Genomic DNA, 27,500 nt, shown 5'->3' with positions numbered 1-27,500 from the left:
TATCACTCTGTCATACAGTACACGATCTATCACTCTGTTATACAGTACACGATCTATCACTCTGTCATACAGTACACGATCTATCACTCTGTCACACAGTACACATTTGTATTTTTTGTTGTCCTAGGCTACCTAGCCTAACTTCCATTCATGGGCAACGTTAGCTAGATAACATTAGTCTAGCGTTACTACATCTAGCTACATATTGAACTTCCATCCTCTCAGGTCAGGGGCACAACAATGTATGAATTAATGGTTGGATCAGGATCGCCATTATAGTAGGGAGAATTAAGTAAAACCACAAGTTCAAATCCCTATCTCCCTATTAGCCATTGCTAATTTAGGAAAGGGAACATTTTAGCTACAGTGGTTCCTCCTTTCAAAGTTGCGAGCTTACACCGCGGGGCTTCGAGTTACCCAGCGTCACTGCGGCATTGCTCCAGACCACCACCAGGGGGAGTTAGAGGTACCCAGTGTCACGGCTCCAGACCACCACCAGGGGGAGTTAGAGGTACCCAGTGTCACGGCTCCAGACCACCACCAGGGGGAGTTAGAGGTACCCAGTGTCACGGCTCCAGACCACCACCAGGGGGAGTAAGAGGTACCCAGTGTCACGGCTACAGACCACCACAAGGGGGAGTTAGAGGTACCCAGTGTCACGGCTCCAGACCACCACCAGGGGGAGTAAGAGGTACCCAGCATCACGGCTCCAGACCACCACAAGGGGGAGTTAGAGGTACCCAGTGTCACGGCTCCAGACCACCACCAGGGGGAGTTAGAGGTACCCAGTGTCACGGCTCCAGTCCACCACCAGGGGGAGTTAGAGGTACCCAGCATCACGGCTCCAGACCACCACAAGGGGGAGTTAGAGGTACCCAGTGTCACGGCTCCAGACCACCATCAGGGGGAGTTAGAGGTACCCAGTGTCACGGCTCCAGACCACCACCAGGGGGAGTTAGAGGTACCCAGCGTCACGGCTCCAGACCACCACAAGGGGGAGTTAGAGGTACCCAGCATCACGGCTCCAGACCACCACAAGGGGGAGTTAGAGGTACCCAGCGTCACGGCTCCAGACCACCACAAGGAGGAGTTACAGAGCACTCACTCATGCATTTGGGTTCCAAGGTTTTTATATGACCAGTCATATCGAGCGGTTCCAATGACGAATTTGTGCATATTTTTTTTGTCATAAAGTTAATTTGCAAAAATCCCTATTTAGCAAGGGTTTTTTCTCTCAGTCATATCCAATACCAGGTGTATCAAACTCCATTCATTGAATGATGTGTAACAATTATACACTTCTGCAGCGTTTACCACTCCTGCTCCTGGGACATTAACAATTACACATTGTAACTATGCAATAGACTAGAAACATGATTTAAGTAAAGGCTGATCTGTAATTCATATATACAGAATAAAAAACAGTACATCCTGCCAGCACGCCTACAAGCGAGCCACTCAGGCAGAGAAAATGATGCGTGGAAAAGAGTGAGGAACGAGATGGGAGTAACAATCCAGGCTATTCACTCTGAGATAATGCATAATAAGGTAATGAAACAAGCATGGAGCATGTTTTGAACCCTCAACATTCTAGCCTGAAGTCCAGCATGCTATCGCCTGTGCCCAAATATTTAAATTGGGGTTGGGGCCGATTGTGTCTAAAAACACTATCAATTGGAATCTTTAACGTGGAAAGGGGAAAAATAATTACTATTAGTTTTTCACAAGCAGGATGGGCTATTAGCTGAACAATAACTAGGTGTGAAATCCCCCCCCAACTTGAGCTAGGTGTGAACCCCCCCCCCCAACTTGAGCTAGGTGTGAACCCCCCCCCAACTTGATCTAGGTGTGAAATCCCCCCCCCCCCAACTTGCAACAAATCATTTGTATCTTTCCGTCTTTCCACATCTACCTACACACGTATCTACCTACACACGCATCTACCTACACACGTATCTACCTACACACGCATCTACCTACACACGTGTCTACCTACACTCGTATCTACCTACACACACACGTATCCACCTACACACGTATCTACCTACACACGCATCTACCTACACACACATCTACCTACACACGTATCTACCTACACACGTATCTACCTACACACGCATCTACCTACACACGTATCTACCTACACTCGTATCTACCTACACACACACGTATCTACCTACACACGTATCTACCTACACACGCATCTACCTACACACGTATCTACCTACACACGCATCTACCTACACACACATCTACCTACACACGTATCTACCTACACACGTATCTACCTACACACGCATCTACCTACACACGTATCTACCTACACACACACACACGTATCTACCTACACACACATCTACCTACACACGTATCTACCTACACACACATCTACCTACACACGTATCTACCTACACACGCATCTACCTACACACACACGTATCTACCTACACACACACGTATCTACCTACACACACACGTATCTACCTACACACACACGTATCTACCTACACACGTATCTACCTACACACACACACGTATCTACCTACACACGTATCTACCTACACACGTATCTACCTACACACGCATCTACCTACACACACACGTATCTACCTACATACACACGTATCTACCTACACACACACGTATCTACCTACACACACACGTATCTACCTACACACACACGTATCTACCTACACACACGTATCTACCTACACACGTATCTACCTACACACGTTTCTACCTACACACGTATCTACCTACACACGTATCTACCTACACACACACGTATCTACCTACACACGTATCTACCTACACACGCATCTACCTACACACGCATCTACCTACACACGCATCTACCTACACACGTATCTACCTACACACGTATCTACCTACACACGCATCTACCTACACACGCATCTACCTACACACGCATCTACCTACACTCGTATCTACCTACACTCGTATCTACCTACACACGTATCTACCTACACACGTGTCTACCTACACACGTATCTACCTACACACGGTTAATGTTCGGAAGAAAATAAATAAATAAATAAATATATATATATATATATATATATATATATATATATATATATATATATTTCACCTTTATTTAACCAGGTAGGCCAGTTGAGAACAAGTTCTCATTTACAACTGTGACCAAGATAAAGGAGAGCAGTGTGACACAAACAACAACACAGAGTTACACATGGAATAAACAAAACATACAGTCAATAACACAATAGAACAAATCTATAAACAGTGTGTGCAAATGTAGTAGGATTATGAGGTAAGGCAATAAATAGGCCATAGTGGTGAAATATTTACAATTTAGCAATTCAACACTGGAGTGATAGATGTGCAGAAGATGAACGCGCAAGTAGAGATACTGGGGTGCAAAGGAGCAAGGTAAATACCTAACAATATGGGGATGAGGTAGTTGGGTGGGCTATTTACATATGGGCTATGTACAGGTGCAATAATCGGTAAGCTGCTCTGACAGCTGATGCTTAAAGTTAGTGAGGGAGATATAAGACTCCAGCTTCAGTGATTTTTGCAGTTCGTTCCAGTCATTGGCAGCAGAGAATTGGAAGGAAAGGTGGCCAAAGGAAGTGTTGGCTTTGGGGATGACCAGTGAGATATACCTGCTGGAGCGCGTGCTACGGGTGGGTGTTGCTATGGTGACCAGTGAGCTGAGACAAGGCGGGGCTTTACCTAGCAAAGACTTATAGATGACCTGGAGCTAGTGGGTTTGGCGATGAATATGAAGCGAGGGCCAACCAACGAGAGCATACATGTCGCAATGGTGGGTGGTATACGGGGCTTTGGTAACAAAACAGATGGCACTGTGATAGACTCCAGTTTGCTGAGTAGAGTGTTGGAGGCTATTTTGTAAATGACATCGCCGAAGTTGAGAATCGGTAGTATAGTCAGTTTTACGAGGGTATGCTTGGCAGCACAAGTGAAGGATGCTTTGTTGCAAAATAGGAAGCCAATTCTAGATGTAATTTTGGATTGGATTCAGACAAAATTTTGGATTCAGACAAAACAACTTACATACACTAACACAACAGTTAACAAAACTATAAACACATATACAGTACAACAACAAAAAAATTACGATAAAAACACAAAAGTCTTGACTAAAAACAGCTGTCCTAAAGACAATTACACTCTTCTGGGATATATACATCGATCAAGTGTTTAAACTCCACCAACGAAACTAGATCATCACAAATTTAAAATGTTCAGGAGAGAATTCCAGGACCACGGAGCTGAGTAACTAAAACTATTTCTACCATGACCTGTTCTAGTTTTTGGTTCTGTTCGAAGCAAAGGAGAATGGGACCGTAATTGATATTTATTTACCGACCTGATTAACAAAGAACAGAGATAAAATGGCATTTTACCCAATATGGACTAATAAATCAGTGTATACCAGTGTTTAAGCCTACGCAAGGTCAATGACGACCAGCCAACAGCGCTGTAGAGATCACAATGATGTGTTAGACGTTTCTGATTTGTAATGAACCTGAGGGCTGCATGATACACTGAATCAAGTACTCTCAGGTTCGTGGCTGAGGCCTGCATGTATATAACATCACTACAATCTAAAACCGACAGTAATGTACATCGTACCAGCTCCTTTCTGGCCTCCAGAGAAAAACCAGCCTTATGCAGGTAATAAAATCCTATTCTCAGCTTGAGCTTCCTTATCAAGTTCTCTACATGCACAGTGATGCTCAGCTTATCATCAACCCACACACCCAAATGTTTGTACACTTGGAGAAAACCTACACCAGTCGAGCAATTCATTTCAACAAAAAATCTTCATTTTAATTTGACAACAAGAGGGCTTAATTGGAGTCTATTTATTTGGAGCCTAGACCTATTTAAAATAACTTAACTGGCTGAGATAGGCTATGAGGCTTAACAGCCTAATAGAAGTAGGATTTATTTCATTAGGCCTGTTTACAATTGCAACAGATCAAAAATGTAGCATCCTACATAAAACAATTATTTAAAGGAAAAAAAGTCTGAACGTGTCACGTTCTGACCCTAGATCCTTTAGTTTGTCTTTGTGTTAGTATGGTCAGGGCGTGAGTTGGGGTGGGCAGTCTATGTTCGTTTTTCTAGGTTGTGTTTATGTGTCTGGCCTGGTATGGATCTCAATCAGAGGCAGGTGTTGTTTGTTGTCTCTGATTGAGAATCATACTTAGGTAGCCTTTTCCCACCTGTGTTTATGTGTTTGGCCTGGTGTGGTTCTCAATCAGAGGCAGGTGTCGTTCGTTGTCTCTGATTGAGAATCATACTTAGGTAGCCTTTTCCCACCTGTGTTTTGTGGGTGACTGTTTTCTGTTTAGTTTGTCTGTCACCTTTCAGGACTGTTTCGTTTCATACTCCATTGTTATTTTGTTTTTGTGTTCTGTTGAATAAATTAACATGGACACGTACCACGCTGCACGTTGGTCCGATCTCTCCTACTCCTCCTCAGACGAGGACGACGAACGTTACAGCCCATTACAGCCCGTTACAGCACGTTACAGCCCGTTACAGTCCGTTACAGCCCGTTACAGCCCGTTGCAGCCCGTTGCAGCCCGTTACAGCCCGTTACAGCCCGTTACAGCCCGTTGCAGCCCGTTACAGTCCGTTACAGTCCGTTACAGCACGTTACAGCCCGTTACAGTCCGTTACAGCCCGTTACAGCCCGTTGCAGCCCGTTACAGCCCGTTACAGCCCGTTACAGCCCGTTGCAGCCCGTTACAGTCCGTTACAGTCCGTTACAGCACGTTACAGCCCGTTACAGTCCGTTACAGCCCGTTACAGCCCGTTGCAGCCCGTTGCAGCCCGTTACAGCCCGTTACAGCCCGTTACAGCCCGTTGCAGCCCGTTGCAGCCCATTACAGCCCGTTACAGCACGTTACAGCCCGTTACAGTCCGTTACAGCCCGTTACAGCCCGTTGCAGCCCGTTGCAGCCCGTTACAGCCCGTTACAGCCCGTTACAGCCCGTTGCAGCCCGTTACAGTCCGTTACAGTCCGTTACAGTCCGTTACAGTCCGTTACAGCCCGTTGCAGCCCGTTGCAGCCCATTACAGCCCGTTACAGCCCGTTGCAGCCCGTTACAGCCCGTTACAGCCCGTTGCAGTCCGTTGCAGCCCGTTGCAGCCCGTTGCAGCCCGTTACAGCCCGTTGCAGCCCGTTACAGTCCGTTACAGTCCGTTACAGTCCGTTATAGCCCGTTGCAGCCCGTTACAGCCCGTTACAGCCCGTTACAGCCCGTTGCAGCCCGTTACAGCCCGTTACAGTCCGTTATAGCCCGTTACAGCCCGTTACAGCCCGTTACAGCCCGTTCAAACTAAAACAATGTAACTAAAAAAGAAAAGCGTACATTTGTAAATCCCAAACTCTAAAAGTAATTGGAAAGGTAGATAGATACAAATGATGTGTGACATTCTGGTTACAATAATGAATGTTCCTATTAACAGGACAATAGACTTTTTATAGCCCGGCTACTGTTGTGAAAACCCCTCAACTTGCAATGTATTCAACGCTTAAGTACTCTTGAAGTGTTACAATTCTAAAACAAAAACAACATTTCTTCGTCGACATCTTTATGCTTTCGTTAATTTTCTTGATCTTCTTCCCTTTTTTTTCTGTAGCAAATTGGGTCACGGTTGATTCGTCTGTGAAGAGGACGTTATATAATGTCATTCTTGTTTTGACCAGACAGCATCACATAGAGACAGAGAGGGGCGCTGTTTCCCTCGCTCTGATGCTTTCTACCTGTGAGATACATTCAGCCTCTTGTGAACCGAAGGAAAAGTATGAAACACAGAGAGACGAAAGATAAACTATTGTTTAAAAAAAAAAAAAAAAAATCTTGGTCCATTTTTTTGGGGACGCCTTGCTTACCTTGGCACCCATGAATACGCGTCACTGCACAACAGATTGAATAAACTGGAATGACTTTGCCACTCACAGTTGCACAATAAGAGCAATAAGAGCAAATCACGTCCAGAGTTGTGAGATTTTATAGTTTGTTACTTAGAGTTTTGAATCTGAAATATGTGCCAAAGTGATTGAAAAAAAACCTGTAATCTTTTGAGTGTATACAAACAAACAGACAAATTCTTTCCAGCATCCTCATCATCCTCACTCCTATGGATATGTGTATATGTAATTATGTATGTAAGAGATACATTGTTAAGCGTTACTAATTGTCTCTCTCTCTCTCTCTGTCTCTCTCTGGCTTCACCTCATCCCTCCATCCATTTATATCAGATAAACCTGCTGCATGGGTGGAGGGATGGAGGGTGCAGGCAGAGAGAGGAGTAGGCTGAGGGCACATGTAGGAGGCACCCAGGGAGATGGAGAGTGAGATAAAGGGGGGCGGAGGAGAGAGAGAGAGAGAGAGAGAAGAACAAAAGGGCTAGCATGTTAGCACACACATATACAGTTGATATACGTACAATATCATACCACCCCTCATAGCCAGGTTCCTCTCTAGGTTTCTAATCTCCACCCGGCACAGCCAGAAGAGGACTGGCCACCCCTCATAGCCTGGTTCCTCTCTAGGTTTCTAATCTCCACCCGGCACAGCCAGAAGAGGACTGGCCACCCCTCATAGCCAGGTTCCTCTCTAGGTTTCTAATCTCCACCAGGCACAGCCAGAAGAGGACTGGCCACCCCTCATAGCCTGGTTTTTCTCTAGGTTTCTAATCTCCACCTGTCAAAGCCAGAAGAGGACTGGCAGAAGAGCCTGGTTCCTCTCTAGGTTTCTAATCTCCACCCGGCACAGCCAGAAGAGGACTGGCCACCCCTCATAGCCTGGTTCCTCTGTAGGTTTCTAATCTCCACCCGGCACAGCCAGAAGAGGACTGGCCACCCCTCATAGCCTGGTTCCTCTCTAGGTTTCTAATCTCCACCCGGCACAGCCAGAAGAGGACTGGCCACCCCTCATAGCCTGGTTCCTCTCTAGGTTTCTATCTAGGTCCTGGCCTTTCTAGGGAGTTTTTCCTAGCCACCGTGCTTCTACACCTGCATTGCTTGCTGTTTGGGTGTTTTAGGCTGGGTTTCTGTACAGCACTTTGAGATATCAGCTGATGTAAGAAGGGCTTTATAAATAAATTTGATTTGAAGTTGGAAGTTTACATACACCTTAGCCAAATGCAATTCAACTCAGTTTTTCACAATTCCTGACATTTCATCCTAGTAAAAATTCCCTGTCTTAGGTCAGTTAGGATCACCACTTTATTTTAAGAACGTGAAATGTCCGAATAATAGCAGAGAGAATGATTTATTTCAGCTTTTATTTTTTTCATCATATTCCCAGTGGGTCAGAAGTTTACATACACTCAATTAGTATTTGTTAGCATTGCCTTTAAATTGTTTAACTTGGGTCAAACATTTTGGCCTTCCACAAGCTTCTCACAATAAGTTGGGTGAATTTTGGCCCATTCCTCCTGACAGAGCTGGTGAAACCGAGTCAGGTTTGTAGGCCTCCTTGCTCGCACACGCTTTTTCAGTTCTGCCCACACAATTTCTATAAGATTGAGGTCAGGGCTTTGTGATGGCCACTCCAATACCTCGACTTTGTTGTCCTTAAGCCATTTTGCCACAACTTTGGAAGTGTGCTTGGGGTCATTGTCCATTTGGAAGACCCATTTGTGACCAAGCTTTAACTTCCTGTCTGATGTCTTGAGATGTTGCTTCAATATATCCACATAATTTTCCACCCTCATGATGCCATCTATTTTGTGAAGTGCACCAATCCCTCCTGCAGAAAAGCACCCCCACAAAAATGATGCTGCCACCCCTGTTCTTCAAGTTTGGGATGGTGTTCTTCGGCTTGCAAGCCTCTCCCTTTTTCCTTCAAACATAACAATGGTCATTATGGCCAAATAGTTAAATTTTTGTTTCATCAGACCAGAGGACATTTCTCCAAAAAGTACAATCTTTGTCCCCATGTGCAGTTGCATCCTGAGCGGTATGACGGCTGCGTGATCCCATGGTGTTTATACTTGCGTACTATTGTTTGTACAGATGAGCATGGTACCTTCAGAAATGTGTGGAGTGGTTGAAAAACGAGTTTTAATGACTCCAACCTAAGTGTATGTAAACTTCCCGACTTCAACTGTATATGTGATTGAAAAGAGTGTCAATGCACCACACATGTATGTTGAGCTTTGAGCGAGAGAGAAATAGAGAGAGAGGGAGAGAGAGAGATAGGGAGAGAGAGAGAGTGCGTGAGGGAGTGAGTGTGTGAGGGAGAGTGAGAGTGTGAGAGAAAGAGAGAAAGAGAGAAAGAGAGAGAGAGCGTGAGAGAGAGAGAGAGAGCGTGAGAGAGAGAGCATGAGAGAGAGAGAGAGAGAGAGAGAGGCTGTATCAACCATGTATATTAACCCTTGATGACAGACAGGGGGCACTGTATTGAATCCATCGTGCAGCCATCTTGGTACTTCAGTTGTAAAATATGTTGAAAGATAATATAAATGAATTTATTAAATGTATACATTTTGTTTGTGACAGGTTTATTCTATTACAGATACCTTAATGCAAACGTTAATTATATTAAGTTAATTCAACTTATAAATATGTTTTGTTTAAAACATGCTTGCTGTGATTACAAGTATCGTTTTTAGAGAGTCATGTCACTGTCCCCACTACAACAACAACAACACAAAATAGGCTACTTAAATACATGTAACATTTGCCTTGAAACATTTAATTGAAAAACTGTAGAACTGTATTCATTCGAGAACTGCTCCAACTGGGGAATACCAATACGGCCGACCAGTGGCTCCAAGGCCTCTCAATGGCCAATACATATCACCAGAAATCCAGGGTTTATACACATCGTTGGCCACTATCCATTACAGCTCTAATTGCGGACGTCTCGCTCTTCAGAACGCACGTCTCTCTTCGGTCCAAAATGGTCAACTGCAGGACCGCAGCTTTGTTTCCGCAGTCATCACTATATGTTCGCTCCAACGTCAGAGAGTTTGGAGAGAAAGAAACAATATATATCTCCTCTGACTCACTGGAATAAGCCGAGACACCACATGCAACCCCGCCTCCTCCTCCACCTCCTTCTCCTTCTCTAGCTGGAAGAATTGTGACGGCATTTGGGAAAAGCCAGTGAGAAGAGCTGCGAGGAGCTGCAGTGTGTATTGGCCACTGCGGTGCTTCAGAATGGCGGAGGGGGGCGGCAGGTGCAGTGGATCTGGGATGCTGAACGGGGACCGCGGGGGATGGACCAACTAATCACCCTCCCGCACGTTCTGCCAGCATCAGAACCACGCCGTGACAGATCTGGACTTAGGCTATTCTATCTTCAGGAAATATTAAGACTGCAATGAACTACACCACTACCAGATGTAAGGGGAAATATATGCAACACCGTACCTTTTTAGGCTAATTTCTGAAATGTTTAAAATCTGTCTTGAAGACAAAAATTCGCGTGCTCCTAATTAATGAGCTGGTCACATTTGCTGCGAGCGAGGCGAGACACTAGGCACTATTGCCAAATGCCATCAATTAAATACTTTACTTCTACACTATAACCAAGTAAAGCTATAGGCTTTACATTTAATCGTGACGTATTAGTGTGTACATCCGTTGGGCTGTGGAGACATTAGTGCCCGGGATGATTGTATTGGTTGGTTTTATCGCCGTCGCGTAACGGTGTCTGTCGGTGTGTGTTCAGAGCCCCGAGCTGTTCCATGCCGCCTGTCGACACTACAGCAGCCTGCGCGCCTCAGAGCTAACGGAATAACGGGATATAGTACTGTGCTGGGGACTGGATCGGTGTCGTCGCCGGTGCACCAGAACAGGCCACCTTGCACTCTACCGGCTGGAGAAAAGCACTACAACATTAAGCAGCGGGTTTCCTCACTAGAAGATTTGTCATATTTTTTTCTCTCTCTTGTTAAACGGATTGGAACTCCACACTTATGACAAATTGGGGGTTATTCGATCATATGGAGAGAGAGAGGATCAATAATTATTTCCTCACGTCTTCTTCTTCATTTTCTTCATTTTCTTCTCCTTCTTCTTCTTCTTCTCCTTCTCCTTCTTCACCCCTGCAGCACAAGCAAGAAGAACTGTCGAAGACGTTTATTTTTTCTCTTCTACAGCATTGGACAAAGAATGCTGCATTCTACTGAATGGACATGGACAAGAGAGACACAGGATCCTTGTTGCCACGGAGAAGAACAAGGAGCACATGAATAGGTATCTCTTCCTCAAGATGCTGATGGAATGTTCTGACAAGGCGTGAGGAAAGGTCTTCAGGAAGTCTAACCTGTGAATAGTCAAAGATTAGCATACTGACAATCCTTAGTGATATAGTTTAAATAGGCTGATAGACACACAGAGGGACCAGGTGAATAGGTTTGCAGAGAGTGTGTGTGTGTGTGTGTGAGAGAAAGAGACCGAGAGAGAGAGTGGGAGGGAGGGAAAAGAAGCGAGGGGAGGGGGGGGGGGGGGGTGACTTGGTTGGAGTGTGAGTTGAGATGTGCCTCGATCCTTGTAGAGTAAATTGAATGAAATGGTCACGAAAACTACAGGGAGATAACTTGGTAGTGTAGCTATTGAGTAACTCGTATTGTGTAGTCAACCATTTGCCACAGTGAGAAGGCTGCTCCAGAGTAGTGGAGGCTGCTGGCTAGGTGATGTGGGTCCTGGCTAATGGTGATGTGGCTCCTGGCTAATGGTGATGTGGACAGTTAGATTCTGAATATTAAAGGATTTTTACTGTTCTAGGGAGAGACAATAGAGAGAGGAAGAGACAGAGAGAGGGAGAGACAGAGAGAGGGAGAGACAGAAGGAGAGACAAGAGTGAGCGAGAGAGAGAGAAACAGAGGGAGACAAAGGTAGAACAGAATTTAGAGCTCCACACATTCACCCAGACTAGACACTCCTACCTGCTATTAGAGCTCCACCCAGAGTAGACACTCCTACCTGCTATTAGAACACATTCACCCAGAGTAGACACTCCTACCTGCTATTAGAACACATTCACCCAGAGTAGACACTCCTACCTGCTATTAGAACACATTCACCCAGAGTAGACACTCCTACCTGCTATTAGAACACATTCATCCAGAGTAGACACTCCCACCTGCTATTAGAACACATTCACCCAGAGTAGACACTCCTACCTGCTATTAGAACACATTCACCCAGAGTAGACACTCCTACCTGCTATTAGAACACATTCACCCAGAGTAGACACTCCTACCTGCTATTAGAACACATTCACCCAGAGTAGACACTCCTACCTGCTATTAGAACACATTCACCCAGAGTAGACACTCCTACCTGCTATTAGAACACATTCACCCAGAGTAGACACTCCCACCTGCTATTAGAACACATTGACCCAGAGTAGACACTCCTACCTGCTATTAGAACACATTCACCCAGAGTAGACACTCCTACCTGCTATTAGAGCTCCACCCAGAGTAGACACTCCCACCTGCTATTAGAACACATTCACCCAGAGTAGACACTCCTACCTGCTATTAGAACACATTCACCCAGAGTAGACACTCCCACCTGCTATTAGAACACATTGACCCAGAGTAGACACTCCTACCTGCTATTAGAACACATTCACCCAGAGTAGACACTCCCACCTGCTATTAGAACACATTCACCCAGAGTAGACACTCCTACCTGCTATTAGAACACATTCACCCAGAGTAGACACTCCCACCTGCTATGAGAACACATTCACCCAGAGTAGACACTCCCACCTGCTATTAGAACACATTCACCCAGAGTAGACACTCCTTCCTACCTGCTATGAGAACACATTCACCCAGAGTAGACACTCCCACCTGCTATTAGAACACATTCACCCAGAGTAGACACTCCTACCTGCTATTAGAACACATTCACCCAGAGTAGACACTCCTACCTGCTATTAGAACACATTCACCCAGAGTAGACACTCCTACCTGCTATTAGAACACATTCACCCAGAGTAGACACTCCTACCTGCTATTAGAACACATTCATCCAGAGTAGACACTCCTACCTGCTATTAGAACACATTCACCCAGAGTAGACACTCCCACCTGCTATTAGAACACATTCACCCAGAGTAGACACTCCTACCTGCTATTAGAACACATTCACCCAGAGTAGACACTCCCACCTGCTATGAGAACACATTCACCCAGAGTAGACACTCCCACCTGCTATTAGAACACATTCACCCAGAGTAGACACTCCCACCTGCTATTAGAACACATTCACCCAGAGTAGACACTCCTACCTGCTATTAGAACACATTCACCCAGAGTAGACACTCCCACCTGCTATTAGAACACATTCACCCAGAGTAGACACTCCCACCTGCTATTAGAACACATTCACCCAGAGTAGACACTCCCACCTGCTATGAGAACACATTCACCCAGAGTAGACACTCGTTCCTACCTGCTATTAGAACACATTCACCCAGAGTAGACACTCCTTCCTACCTGCTATTAGAACACATTCACCCAGAGTAGACACTCCCACCTGCTATTAGAACACATTCACCCAGAGTAGACACTCCCACCTGCTATTAGAACATATTCACCCAGAGTAGACACTCCTACCTGCTATTAGAACACATTCACCCAGAGTAGACACTCGTTCCTACCTGCTATTAGAACACATTCACCCAGAGTAGACACTCCTTCCTACCTGCTATTAGAACACATTCACCCAGAGTAGACACTCCCACCTGCTATTAGAACATATTCACCCAGAGTAGACACTCCTACCTGCTATTAGAACACATTCACCCAGAGTAGACACTCGTTCCTACCTGCTATTAGAACACATTCATCCAGAGTAGACACTCCTACCTGCTATTAGAACACATTCACCCAGAGTAGACACTCCCACCTGCTATTAGAACACATTCACCCAGAGTAGACACTCCTACCTGCTATTAGAACACATTCACCCAGAGTAGACACTCCCACCTGCTATTAGAACACATTCACCCAGAGTAGACACTCCTACCTGCTATTAGAACACATTCACCCAGAGTAGACACTCCCACCTGCTATTAGAACACATTCACCCAGAGTAGACACTCCCACCTGCTATTAGAACACATTAACCCAGAGTAGACACTCCTTCCTACCTGCTATGAGAACACATTCACCCAGAGTAGACACTCCTACCTGCTATTAGAACACATTCACCCAGAGTAGACACTCCTTCCTACCTGCTATGAGAACACATTCACCCAGAGTAGACACTCCTTCCTACCTGCTATGAGAACACATTCACCCAGAGTAGACACTCCTTCCTTGGAATGGGTAACACAGAGAAGGGAGATCTCCTGGATCCCCTACAGGAATGACTCAACAGATTACAAAAAAAACGAAACAACAACAAAGGAGCCTAGTTGACCCGTTGTTTTGTGAGATGAACTGTCGTATAATAAATAATATGAGCATGTACTCAAGGATCTCCCATAGAAGATAGACAGAGAAATCCTCATCTATCTGCTGATCAGTGACAGAACAGACAAAACTGTCATGCTCATTTTCCCCTTCTTCTTTTGAATAGATGTAGATTCAAAGATGATCCTATTCAAGACGTATTCAAAGGGGACCAGGGATGACCAAGTGAAAGAGTTGGACCCCTTTACTTTTCTTCCACGGAACATGGTCTTCCTGTCTGTCCTTTTTGATAAGGGCCTCTGTTCTTCTTCTTCGTTGGAAATAACAGACTATTATAGGACAACTATTTGACTTGGTGACATTGTGTTATATGATTTCAGAAGATGGGTTCAGACCCCTTCAAGATCACCTGACCTGATTGGACCAACCGGATGTTGGAGGCGCCAACCGACGTCTCTGGCAGGGCAAAACCAGGAACTATAACATCTTGATCCTCTAGAGGGACCTTTTTAAAGTCGCCCCTCTCCCCCCCACTTCCTTCTGGTGGGGGGGAGGGCATAGCAGTTAGCCTATCACAGCTCAGGACTTGTCCCTTCAATAGCCAGTTAGCCTATCACAACCAGGTCTGGTCCCTTTGTTAGCAAGTTAGCCTATCACAACTCAGGACTGGTCCCTTTGTTAGCTTGTTAGCCTATCACAGCTCAGGACTGGTCCCTTTGTTAGCTTGTTAGCGTATCACAGCTCAGGACTGGTCCCTTTGTTAGCTTGTTAGCCTATCACAGCTCAGGACTGGTCCCTTTGTTAGCTTGTTAGCGTATCACCTGTGAGGATACTGAGACCAGGACCAGACCAGCAGCATGGAGGCTAGTCAGGGTCACAGCCAGGGCAGCCCAGAGAGCACTAACCGGGCCGTGGAGTACCTCCTGGAGCTCAACAACATCATAGAGAGCCAGCAGAAGCTCCTGGACACCCAGAGGCACCGTATTGATGAGCTTGAGGTCCAGTTAGACCGCCTGGCCCAGGAGAATAAAGATCTACGCCTGGACCGTCAACGACCTTTACCCCCTGAACCCCCACCACCACCTGGCCCCCCGCCACCACCTGCCAACAAAACTAGCCACACCGCCATACCAGTACCAGTTCGCCCGGTTCAGACCAAGTCCTTTAGTAGTACCAGAACCAACACTACAGCCATACCCTCCGTACCAGTTCGCCCGGTTCAGACCCAGTCCTTTTATAGTACCAGTACCAACACTACAGCCATACCGGCCTCCGCACCCCCGGTACCTGTATGGGATAAACACACCCCTCGAACCCCCAAGACCCCCCACCGTACACCCCAAACCCCAAAACAAACCCCCGTCACCACCCAGACCCCCCGCACCCCCCAGACCCCTAAACGAACCCCCCACACCCCGCTGACCCGGACCATCTCGACCGGAACAGGGACCAGTTTCGTGGAGATGGAGAAGGAGAGATTAAACAGGATGGAGAAAGAGAGGACAGAGAGACTTAATAGTTCCACCTTGGGAAATCCCACCAGCCACCCACACAGCCACAGACAGTAAGTCATTACGTTTATCTCTTAGTGTGTGTGTGTGTGTGTGTGTGTGTGTGTGTGTGTGTGTCTGTTACCTTTAAGACCACAGACAGTAAGTCATTACGTTTATCTTTTAGTGTGTGTGTGTGTGTGTGTGTGTATGTGTGTGTGTGTGTGTGTGTGTGTGTGTGTGTGTGTGTGTGTCACCTTTAAGACCACAGACTCCACTGCTAAGCAGTTAGCATGGTGTTTCAAGGTACCTGACAAAAGGTCTGGACGGTACACCGTATTTCACTGTAAACAGGTATTGATGCACGGACCTGTTTTGTGTTTTGTTAACTTCTTTAACGGTATTTCAATGTTTGGTTTGTTAAATGTGACACCTAAGCCTCTGTAAAATCATAGGAGATTTGAGTCACAAACACCTTGCTGCTGTTCAGTCTGCAGTCTGCAGTGATCAGATAGATGCAACAAGAGGTTGGTATAACAACAATGCTGCGGTAAGAGTTGGAGTTGGAGTTTAATATTTTTTTTCCCGGGGGTATTTTTTTTTTACAAATATTCCATCCCGATAATAAATCACTTTTCTCCCGAGTAACTCGATATTTCCTGCCAAAACTGTAAGTGTAATTTAAAAAGCATTATAAAACATGTAAATAGGCCACTATCTGGATTTGATTAGAGCTTTGATAGAACATTCAAACCTGAAGCTACCTGAGCCTGATGTAACCTGAGCCTGATGTAACCTGAGCCTGATGTAACCTGAGCCTGATGTAACCTGAGCCTGATGAGACATATATTTAATACATTTAATGAGTCCAAGCAACAACAAAAAAAGGCCAAATGATTGTGTTGTTATCCAATACATACTGTAGCTAGCTATATGCTCTCTTGGGTAAAGCAATGAAACTAGCTCCAGTAGGCTAATTGTTTTGAGTGTCATATGTCAAATGATTGTGTTGTTATCCAATACATACTGTAGCTAGCTATATGCTCTCTTGGGTAAATCAATGAAACTAGCTCCAGTAGGCTAATTGTTTTGAGTGTCATATGTCAAATGATTGTGTTGTTATCCAATACATACTGTAGCTAGCTATATGCTCTCTTGGGTAAATCAATGAAACTAGCTCCAGTAGGCTAATTGTTTTGAGTGTGAACTGTATTACTGTACTGTATTCTGTTATAATAACTGGAATGATGCACTTGGTTCAAATCGTGATAAATCAGGCAGAGAACATGGGATTTTGGTGCAGCACATACGGCCTACAAAGTCACAAGTATAGGCTAGCGAATTTGATTTACATTTTTGAATATAATAGGTTCTATTTGTATAATTACTAGGCTGACACGTGTATACCTCCCCTGATGTTATTACCTACTTCCTGTTTCTCTATTGTTGCTTCATTCCTTCCTCACTTTCAACAGTTACATGAAATACGTTTCCTTGTCCTTATCTTTCGTTGTCCTTATCTTTCGTTGTCCTTATCTTTCGTTGTTCTTATCTTTCGTTGTCCTTATCTTTCGTTGTCCTTATCTTTCGTTGTCCTTATCTTTTCGTTGTCCTTATCTTTTGTTGTCCTTATCTTTCGTTGTCCTTATCTTTCGTTGTCCTTATCTTTCGTTGTCCTTATCTTTCATTGTCCTTATCTTTTCGTTGTCCTTATCTTTCGTTGTCCTTATCTTTTCGTTGTCCTTATCTTTTCGTTGTCCTTATCTTTCGTTGTCCTTATCTTTCGTTGTCCTTATCTTTTCGTTGTCCTTATCTTTCGTTGTCCTTATCTTTCGTTGTCCTAATCTTTTCGTTGTCCTTATCTTTCGTTGTCCTTATCTTTCGTTGTCCTAATCTTTTCGTTGTCCTTATCTTTTGTTGTCCTTATCTTTCGTTGTCCTTATCTTTTCGTTGTCCTTATCTTTTCGTTGTCCTTATCTTTTCGTTGTCTTTATCTTTCGTTGTCCTTATCTTTTCGTTGTCCTTATCTTTTCGTTGTCCTTATCTTTCGTTGTCCTTATCTTTCGTTGTCCTTATCTTTTCGTTGTCCTTATCTTTTCGTTGTCCTTATCTTTCGTTGTCCTTATCTTTTCCTTGTCCTTATCTTTCGTTGTCCTTATATTTTCCTTGTCCTTATCTTTCGTTGTCCTTATCTTTTCCTTGTCCTTATCTTTCCTTGTCCTTATCTTTCCTTGTCCTTATCTTTCCTTGTCCTTATCTTTTCGTTGTCCTTATCTTTCGTTGTCCTTATCTTTTCGTTGTCCTTATCTTTCGTTGTCCTTATCTTTTCGTTGTCCTTATCTTTCGTTGTCCTTATCTTTCGTTGTCCTTATCTTTCGTTGTCCTTATCTAATGACATCCAGGCTGCTGGATGCAGAAGGCTTTCCCTTCTCTTCACGAAGATTGAATATTCATGGGTCTGAATAAATAACTACCATTAGCCTACCGCCATCGCAGGTTCACTCTTCTTTCAAACTACTCATCATTTCTATTGGCTGCTGTATTCAACATTCAGCAACAAAGAGCTTGCTTACCTCTTCTAATAGTCTATTGGTATAAGAAATGCTAAAAAAATAATAATATCCAGCAAGCTATTCTAGTCTAGATTTTACTGCATGGGACTCCAAGAGCTAAGGAACGTTTTTTTAGGAGAGGCCAGCGGAGCACAGGTGCTTTGGGTATTGCGCAAGAGACAGAGGATAAGTTAGAAGCTTGTTATGCATGACCCATCATTAATTAATTAATTATAATGCTAATACTGCATTGAACATATTACCTGAAAGAGGTAAGCTAGGACATATATATACAGTTGAAGTCAGAAGTTTACATACACTTTAGCCAAATACAGTTTTTCACAATTCCTGACATTTAATCGTAGTAAAAATTCCCTGTCTTAAAAAAATAAAAATAACTATGATTCCAAATCATAACAAAACAGCCATTGATCATTGATCGGTTTAATATAATAACGAAGCACTACACAGACAGCAGAAGTAGAGAACAACTGTACTAATGTAGGCCTACTGAAATGATACAGATATAAGTGGGTCTAATCAAACATCTATTAAAATTGCAACCTGTTAATCAGGAAATGCCACTAAATTCATCAACATCAGCACCACCCCAACATCAACATACAGTTGAAGTCGGAAGTTTACATACACCTTAGCCAAATACATTTAAACTCAGTTTTTCACAATTCCTGACATTTCATCCTAATAAAGATTCCCTGTCTTAGGTCAGTTAGGGTCACCAATTTATTTTAAGAATGTGAAATGTCCGAATAATGGTAGAGAGAATTTATTTATTTCAGATTTTATTTCTTTCATCACATTCCCAGTGGGTCAGAAGTTTACATACACTCAATTAGTATTTGGTAGCATTGCCTTTAAATTGTTTAACTTGGGTCAAACATTTCAGGTAGCCTTCCACAAGCTTCTCACAATAAGTTGGTTGAATTTTGGACCATTCCTCCTCACAGAGCTGGTGTAACTGAGTCAGGTTTGTAGGCCTCCTTGCTCGCACACACTTTTTCAGTTCTGCCCACAACTTGTCTATGGGATTGAGGTCAGGGCTTTGCGATGGCCACTCCAATACCTTGACTTTGTTGTCCTTAAGCCATTTTGCCACAACTTTGGAAGTATGCTTGGGGTCATTGTTCATTTGGAAGATCCATTTGCATCCATTTGCATCCAAGCTTTAACTTCCTGACTAATGTTTTGAGATGTTGCTTCAATATATCCACATAATTGTCCTGCCTCATGATGCCATCTATTTTGTGAAGTACACCAGTCCCTCCTCCAGCAAGGAACCCCCGTGCTTCACGGTTGGGATGGTGTTCTTCGGCTCCCCCTTTTCCCTCCAAACATAACAATGGTCATTATGGCCAAACAGTTCTATTTTTGTTTCATCAGACCAGAGGACATTTCTACCAAAAGTACAATCTTTGTCCCCATGTGCAGTTGTAAACCGTAGTCTGTATTTCTTATGGCGGTTTTCAACTGCTATATATCAATCTAGAACAGGATGATTTATTTTGGATGCAATTTGAATGGAATTGATGGAGAGAGAGAGAAGGACTGTGACAGAGAGCTCGTGCGTGGACTGATTTAAAGCAACGATATTCGAGTGATAGACTGTTTTTAAACTCTGCAGCTGCAATAAAATAAAACAGAAATATATATATTTACAATTAAAAAACAAGGTGACCCCTGACCCCCAGATGGATGATGGTAAATGAGACTCCATTCAGTCTCTATGTTACTGTAGCACTATGCTGCAGTAAATGTTTATTTCACCTTTATTTAACCAGGTAGGCTAGTTGAGAACACCTTTATTTAACCAGGTAGGCTAGTTGAGAACACCTTTATTTAACCAGGTAGGCCAGTTGAGAACACCTTTATTTAACCAGGTAGGCTAGTTGAGAACACCTTTATTTAACCAGGTAGGCCAGTTGAGAACACCTTTATTTAACCAGGTAGGCTAGTTGAGAACAAGTTCTCATTTACAATTGCGACCTGGCCAATATAAAGCAAAGCAGTTCGACACATACAACGACACAGAGTTACACATGGAGTAAAACAAACATACAGTCAATAATACAGTATAAACAAGTCTATATACATTGTGAGCAAATGAGGTGAGATAAGAGAGGTCATGTAGGCCAACCTGTCATAAGAAAACAAGTTCCCATGATGAGATGATACAGTAAATCTACATGCATTGTGAACTGAGATGGACTGTCTGTCTGAGATGGGCTGTCTGTCTGAGATGGGCTGTCTGTCTGAGATGGGCTGTCTGTCTGAGATGGACTGTCTGTCTTAGATGGGCTGTCTGTCTGAGATGGGCTGTCTGTCTGAGATGGGCTGTCTGTCTGAGATGGGCTGTCTGTCTGAGATGGACTGTCTGTCTGAGATGGGCTGTCTGTCTGAGATGGACTGTCTGTCTGAGATGGGCTGTCTGTCTGAGATGGGCTGTCTGTCTGAGATGGGCTGTCTGTCTGAGATGGACTGTCTGTCTGAGATGGGCTGTCTGTCTGAGATGGACTGTCTGTCTGAGATGGACTGTCTGTCTGAGATGGGCTGTCTGTCTGAGATGGACTGTCTGTCTGAGATGGGCTGTCTGTCTGAGATGGACTGTCTGTCTGAGATGGGCTGTCTGTCTGAGATGGGCTGTCTGTCTGAGATGGTGTGCAAAGAACTGAACTAAATAGTGTATGATAATGACATACAGGTGTGTGAACAGGTGATCAGAATTCAGGTGATTGGGACCTGGAGAGTGAGCTGCGTTCAGGGGATCTACGTGTTTGAGAGTGTGAGTTGGAGGCAGACGTTACAGTCTGGTACCAGTCCTGGTGTAGATCACCATGTTGTTTGTGCAACGATATTTTCTAAATCAGAAAAGAACAGGCCAATCATGAACATGTCAGCTGAGCTAACTATATGAGGTAATGTAACATCTAAATAGGGCCCCCTGGAAACACTGACTAACACACTTTGGTTCCTACCCTGTCAATAATTCCTGCCTGATTGATTAATTCGTTGTCATGTCAAACAACAATGTTTTCAACTGTGAATTTGAATAATCATTCTATTTTCATGATTCCAACAATTCCCAATTATCTAGGCCTAAATGTTTTGCCCATATCACTTATCATGTACAGGTATGTGTTGCCACCCTAGGGTCATGAACTACTACCTGAACTACTAACTACTACTAACTACTACTAACTACTACTAACTGCTACTAACTACTACTAACTACTACTAACTACTACTAACTACTCATAAAACGTACCGAGAACTTGTATTATTCAAAAACATTTAAAAAAAAAACGTAAAATCGTCAAAATATATTGTGATATGATGTTATATATTTTGAAGTACTGTGTACACACACGTATGTTGCCTGTCAGAAGACTGTAGTCATTTATCAGACACTCTTATCCAGAGCAACTATGGTTAAGTGCCTTGCTCAAGGGCACATTGACAGATTTATTTTCTTCACCTTGTTGACTCGGGGATTCGAACCAGCGACCATTGGGTTACTGGTCCATCGCTCTAACAGAACCAGCGACCATTAGGTTACTGGTCCATCGCTCTAACAGAACCAGCGACCATTAGGTTACTGGTGCATCGCTCTAACAGAACCAGCGACCATCAGGTTACTGGTCCATCGCTCTAACAGAACCAGCGACCATTAGGTTACTGGTCCATCGCTCTAACAGAACCAGCGACCATTAGGTTACTGGTCCATCGCTCTAACAGAACCAGCGACCATTGGGTTACTGGTCCATCGCTCTAACAGAACCAGCGACCATTAGGTTACTGGTCCATTGCTCTAACAGAACCAGCGACCATTAGGTTACTGGTCCATCGCTCTAACAGAACCAGCGACCATTGTGTTACTGGTCCATCGCTCTAACAGAACCAGCGACCATTGGGTTACTGGTCCATCGCTCTAACAGAACCAGCGACCATTAGGTTACTGGTCCATCGCTCTAACAGAACCAGCGACCATTAGGTTACTGGTCCATCGCTCTAACAGAACCAGCGACCATTAGGTTACTGGTCCATCGCTCTAACAGAACCAGCGACCATTAGGTTACTGGTCCATCGCTCTAACAGAACCAGCGACCATTAGGTTACTGGTCCATCGCTCTAACAGAACCAGCGACCATTAGGTTACTGGTCCATCGCTGTAACAGAACCAGCGACCATTAGGTTACTGGTCCATCGCTCTAACAGAACCAGCGACCATTAGGTTACTGGTCCATCGCTCTAACAGAACCAGCGACCATTGGGTTAGTGGTCCATCGCTCTAACAGAACCAGCGACCATTAGGTTACTGGTCCATCGCTCTAACAGAACCAGCGACCATTAGGTTACTGGTCCATCGCTCTAACAGAACCAGCGACCATTGGGTTACTGGTCCATCGCTCTAACAGAACCAGAGACCATTAGGTTACTGATCCATCGCTCTAACAGAACCAGCGACCATTAGGTTACTGGTCCATCGCTCTAACAGAACCAGCGACCATTAGGTTACTGGTCCATCGCTCTAACAGAACCAGCGACCATTAGGTTACTGGTCCATCGCTCTAACAGAACCAGCGACCATTGGGTTACTGGTCCATCGCTCTAACAGAACCAGCAACCATTGGGTTACTGGTCCATCGCTCTAACAGAACCAGAGACCATTAGGTTACTGGTCCATCGCTCTAACAGAACCAGCGACCATTAGGTTACTGGTCCATCGCTCTAACAGAACCAGCGACCATTGGGTTACTGGTCCATCGCTCTAACAGAACCAGCGACCATTAGGTTACTGGTCCATCGCTCTAACAGAACCAGCGACCATTAGGTTACTGGTCCATCGCTCTAACAGAACCAGCGACCATTGGGTTACTGGTCCATCGCTCTAACAGAACCAGCGACCATTAGGTTACTGGTCCATCGCTCTAACAGAACCAGCGACCATTGGGTTACTGGTCCATCGCTCTAACAGAACCAGCGACCATTGGGTTACTGGTCCATCGCTCTAACAGAACCAGCGACCATTGGGTTACTGGTCCATCGCTCTAACAGAACCAGCGACCATTAGGTTACTGGTCCATCGCTCTAACAGAACCAGCGACCATTGGGTTACTGGTCCATCGCTCTAACAGAACCAGCGACCATTGGGTTACTGGTCCATCGCTCTAACAGAACCAGCGACCATTGGGTTACTGGTCCATCGCTCTAACAGAACCAGCGACCATTAGGTTACTGGTCCATCGCTCTAACAGAACCAGCGACTGTTAGCTACTAGAGAGATGATTAAAAGTCTGTCATGGCTGATTGTAAGGTGAGACGGTTAGCTACTAGAGAGATGATTAAAAGTCTGTTATGGCTGATTGTAAGGTGAGACGGTTAGCTACTAGAGAGATGATTAAAAGTCTGTCATGGCTGATTGTAAGGTGAGACGGTTAGCTACCAGAGAGATGATTAAAAGTCTGTCATGGCTGATTGTAAGGTGAGACGGTTAGCTACTAGAGAGATGATTAAAAGTCTGTCATGGCTGATTGTAAGGTGAGACGGTTAGCTACTAGAGAGATTATTAAAAGTCTGTTATGGCTGATTGTAAGGTGAGACGGTTAGCTACTAGAGAGATGATTAAAAGTCTGTCATGGCTGATTGTAAGGTGAGACGGTTAGCTACTAGAGAGATTATTAAAAGTCTGTCATGGCTGATTGTAAGGTGAGACGGTTAGCTACTAGAGAGATGATTAAAAGTCTGTTATGGCTGATTGTAAGGTGAGACGGTTAGCTACTAGAGAGATGATTAAAAGTCTGTCATGGCTGATTGTAAGGTGAGACGGTTAGCTACTAGAGAGATGATTAAAAGTCTGTCATGGCTGATTGTAAGGTGAGACGGTTAGCTACTAGAGAGATGATTAAAAGTCTGTCATGGCTGATTGAAAGGTGAGACGGTTAGCTACTAGAGAGATGATTAAAAGTCTGTCATGGCTGATTGTAAGGTGAGACGGTTAGCTACTAGAGAGATGATTAAAAGTCTGTCATGGCTGATTGTAAGGTGAGACGGTTAGCTACTAGAGAGATGATTAAAAGTCTGTCATGGCTGATTGTAAGGTGAGACGGTTAGCTACTAGAGAGATGATTAAAAGTCTGTCATGGCTGATTGTAAGGTGAGACGGTTAGCTACTAGAGAGATGATTAAAAGTCTGTCATGACTGATTGTAAGGTGAGACGGTTAGCTACTAGAGAGATGATTAAAAGTCTGTCATGACTGATTGATGTAAGGTGAGATGGTTAGCTACCAGAGAGATGTAGGCTATGTGATGTCCCCTGCTGCTGCTGGTTAGTTTATGTGTGTTACATGGAGACGAGGAAGAGAAGGAGAGGTCATTTGCTGCAATTGAAATACACTCCCACTTCTCAGATAGGAAGAACCCTCTGTACATTTCCTCTTTTTGCTCAGATAGAAGGGGTGCTCCTCTCCTCTCCTCTCCTCTCCTCGGCTCTCCTCTCATCTCCTCGGCTCTCCTCGGCTTTCCTCGGCTCTCCTCTCCTCTCCTCGGCTCTCCTCTCCTCGGCTCTCCTCTCCTCTCCTCGGCTCTCCTCTCCTCGGCTCTCCTCTCCTCTCCTCGGCTCTCCTCTCCTCTCCTCGGCTCTCCTCGGCTTTCCTCGGCTCTCCTCGGCTTTCCTCGGCTCTCCTCTCCTCTCCTCGGCTCTCCTCGGCTTTCCTCGGCTCTCCTCTCCTCTCCTCGGCTCTCCTCTCCTCTCCTCGGCTCTCCTCGGCTTTCCTCGGCTCTCCTCTCCTCTCCTCGGCTCTCCTCTCCTCTCCTCTCCTCGGCTCTCCTCTCCTCGGCTCTCCTCTCCTCTCCTCTCCTCGGCTCTCCTCTCCTCTCCTCGGCTCTCCTCTCCTCTCCTCTCCTCGGCTCTCCTCTCCTCTCCTCGGCTCTCCTCTCCTCGGCTCTCCTCTCCTCTCCTCTCCTCGGCTCTCCTCTCCTCTCCTCGGCTCTCCTCTCCTCTCCTCGGCTCTCCTCTCCTCTCCTCGGCTCTCCTCTCCTCGGCTCTCCTCTCCTCTCCTCTCCTCGGCTCTCCTCTCCTCTCCTCGTCTTTCCTCTCCTCGGCTCTCCTCTCCTCTCCTCGGCTCTCCTCTCCTCTCCTCGGCTCTCCTCTCCTCTCCTCTCCTCTCCTCTCCTCTCCTCTCCTCTCCTCGGCTCTCCTCGGCTCTCCTCTCATCTCCTCGGCTCTCCTCGGCTTTCCTCGGCTCTCCTCTCCTCGGCTCTCCTCTCCTCGGCTCTCCTCTCCTCTCCTTTCCTCGGCTCTCCTCGGCTCTCCTATCATCTCCTCGGCTCTCCTCTCATCTCCTCGGCTCTCCTCTCCTCGGCTCTCCTCTCCTCGGCTCTCCTCTCCTCGGCTCTCCTCTCATCTCCTCGGCTCTCATCTCCTCTCCTCGGCTCTCCTCTCATCTCCTCGGCTCTCCTCTCATCTCCTTGGCTCTCCTCTCCTCTCCTCAGCTCTCCTCTCCTCTCCTCGGCTCTCCTCTCATCTCCTCGGCTCTCCTCTCCTCGGCTCTCCTCGGCTCTCCTATCATCTCCTCGGCTCTCCTCTCATCTCATCGGCTCTCCTATCATCTCCTCTCCTCTCATCTCCTCTCGTCTCCTCTCATCTCCTCTCGTCTCCTCTCATCTCCTCTCGTCTCCTCTCATCTCCTCTCCTCGACTCTCCTCTCCTTTCCTCTCATTTCCTCGGCTCTCCTCTCATCTCCTTGGCTACCCTCTCATCATGACTCCTACTGGGCCCTGGCTTGTCATCTGAGTGTTTGCATTTCTTACATATAGTTTAACATTCCACGAACTGGGACTGGGACCTCGTCATGGCTGCTGCCAGGCCCTGATTGGCTCTCATCTGGTTCCGTACAGCGGACACTGGCCGTGTTACAGTCACCTGATTGGATTATAATAACAGGACTGTAGTGATGTCACACACAGCATCTTTGCACCCCAGAGAATTGACGTTGAATTGTCTGGCAAACTGTTCTTTAGGCTGATGTTGAATTGTCTGGCAAACTGTTCATTAGGCTGACGTTGAATTGTCTGGCAAACTGTTCATTAGGCTGATGTTGAATTGTCTGTCAAACTGTTCATTAGGCTGATGTTGAATTGTCTGGCAAACTGTTCATTAGGCTGACGTTGAATTGTCTGGCAAACTGTTCATTAGGCTGATGTTCAATTGTCTGGCAAACTGTTCATTAGGCTGATGTTGAATTGTTAGGCTGACTTTGGTTTAGTACCTAATACTTAATACTTAAAAGATTTTCTCGAACCCAATCATTGTTTTTGGTGAAACCAATATATTTTTTTCCCAGAAGCAATCACAGGGGGATTCTGGTCTCACATCAACCTTAAGGTTGTTATGGGTATGTTCCTACAGCAGGTGATCTACTGCGTGCCAGGCTAGCGTTGTGCAGCTAACTGTAGTCATGCCGGCTGTCACAAGTCTGTAGTTTGTAGCTAGCAGCAGATGTTAGTGCTATGATCGCTAACGAGCCTATAGTTGACGTTCTGTGTTTCTGACCACTGAGGGAAAAATACTAATGGAAGAAACGGGAATCACACACACCAATACTGAGACATAAAGCCTCTTTCTTTCCTCATCCTTCCTTATGTGCAGAACAGATGGTCTTCCCCTACTGTACATGTGCATTCCTTTTTGAGTCATAGAAGCCTCTCTGTCTCTCTCTCTCTCTCTCTCTCTCTGTCCCACCCCCTCTCTCTCTCTCTGTCTCTCTCTCTGTCGCACCCCCCTCTCTCTCTCTCTGTCGCTCTCTCTGTCCCACCCCCCCTCTCTCTCTGTCTCTCTCTCTGTCTCTCTCTCTGTCCCACCCCCCTCTCTCTCTCTCTGTCTCTCTCTCTGTCTCTCTCTCTGTCCCACCCCCCTCTCTCTCTCTCTGTCTCTCTCTCTGTCCCACCCCCCTCTCTCTCTGTCTCTCTCTGTCTCTCTCTCTGTCCCACCCCCTCTCTATCTCTGTCTCTCTCTCTCTCTCT

General features: G+C 45.3%; 1 protein-coding gene across 2 annotated transcripts in view; it reads left to right on the top strand.

Moving 5' to 3' along the window:
* The first annotated feature begins 9,918 nt into the window (after nt 1-9,918).
* Nucleotides 9,919-27,500, top strand: part of LOC110531287 (uncharacterized) — a 154,550-nt gene continuing 136,968 nt past the window's right edge. Inside the window, exons 1-2 of one of the 2 annotated variants that reach the window (XM_090185539.1) lie at nt 9,919-11,239; nt 14,585-15,982. In XM_090185539.1, coding sequence (XP_090041665.1) covers nt 15,276-15,982 — 707 coding nt within the window. In that variant the 5' untranslated portion in view covers nt 9,919-11,239; nt 14,585-15,275. Of the gene's footprint in view, nt 11,240-13,151; nt 15,983-27,500 lie in introns of those variants that run through there. The other variant, XM_036989052.2, reaches the window with a different exon arrangement.

Source organism: Oncorhynchus mykiss, chromosome 9 (genome assembly GCF_057628025.1).
Source record: "Oncorhynchus mykiss isolate SJ-2025 chromosome 9, ASM5762802v1, whole genome shotgun sequence".
NCBI lineage: Eukaryota > Metazoa > Chordata > Actinopteri > Salmoniformes > Salmonidae > Oncorhynchus > Oncorhynchus mykiss.
The sequence above is the reverse complement of the archived record's forward strand: the minus strand, read 5'-3'. Positions and strand labels throughout refer to the sequence as shown.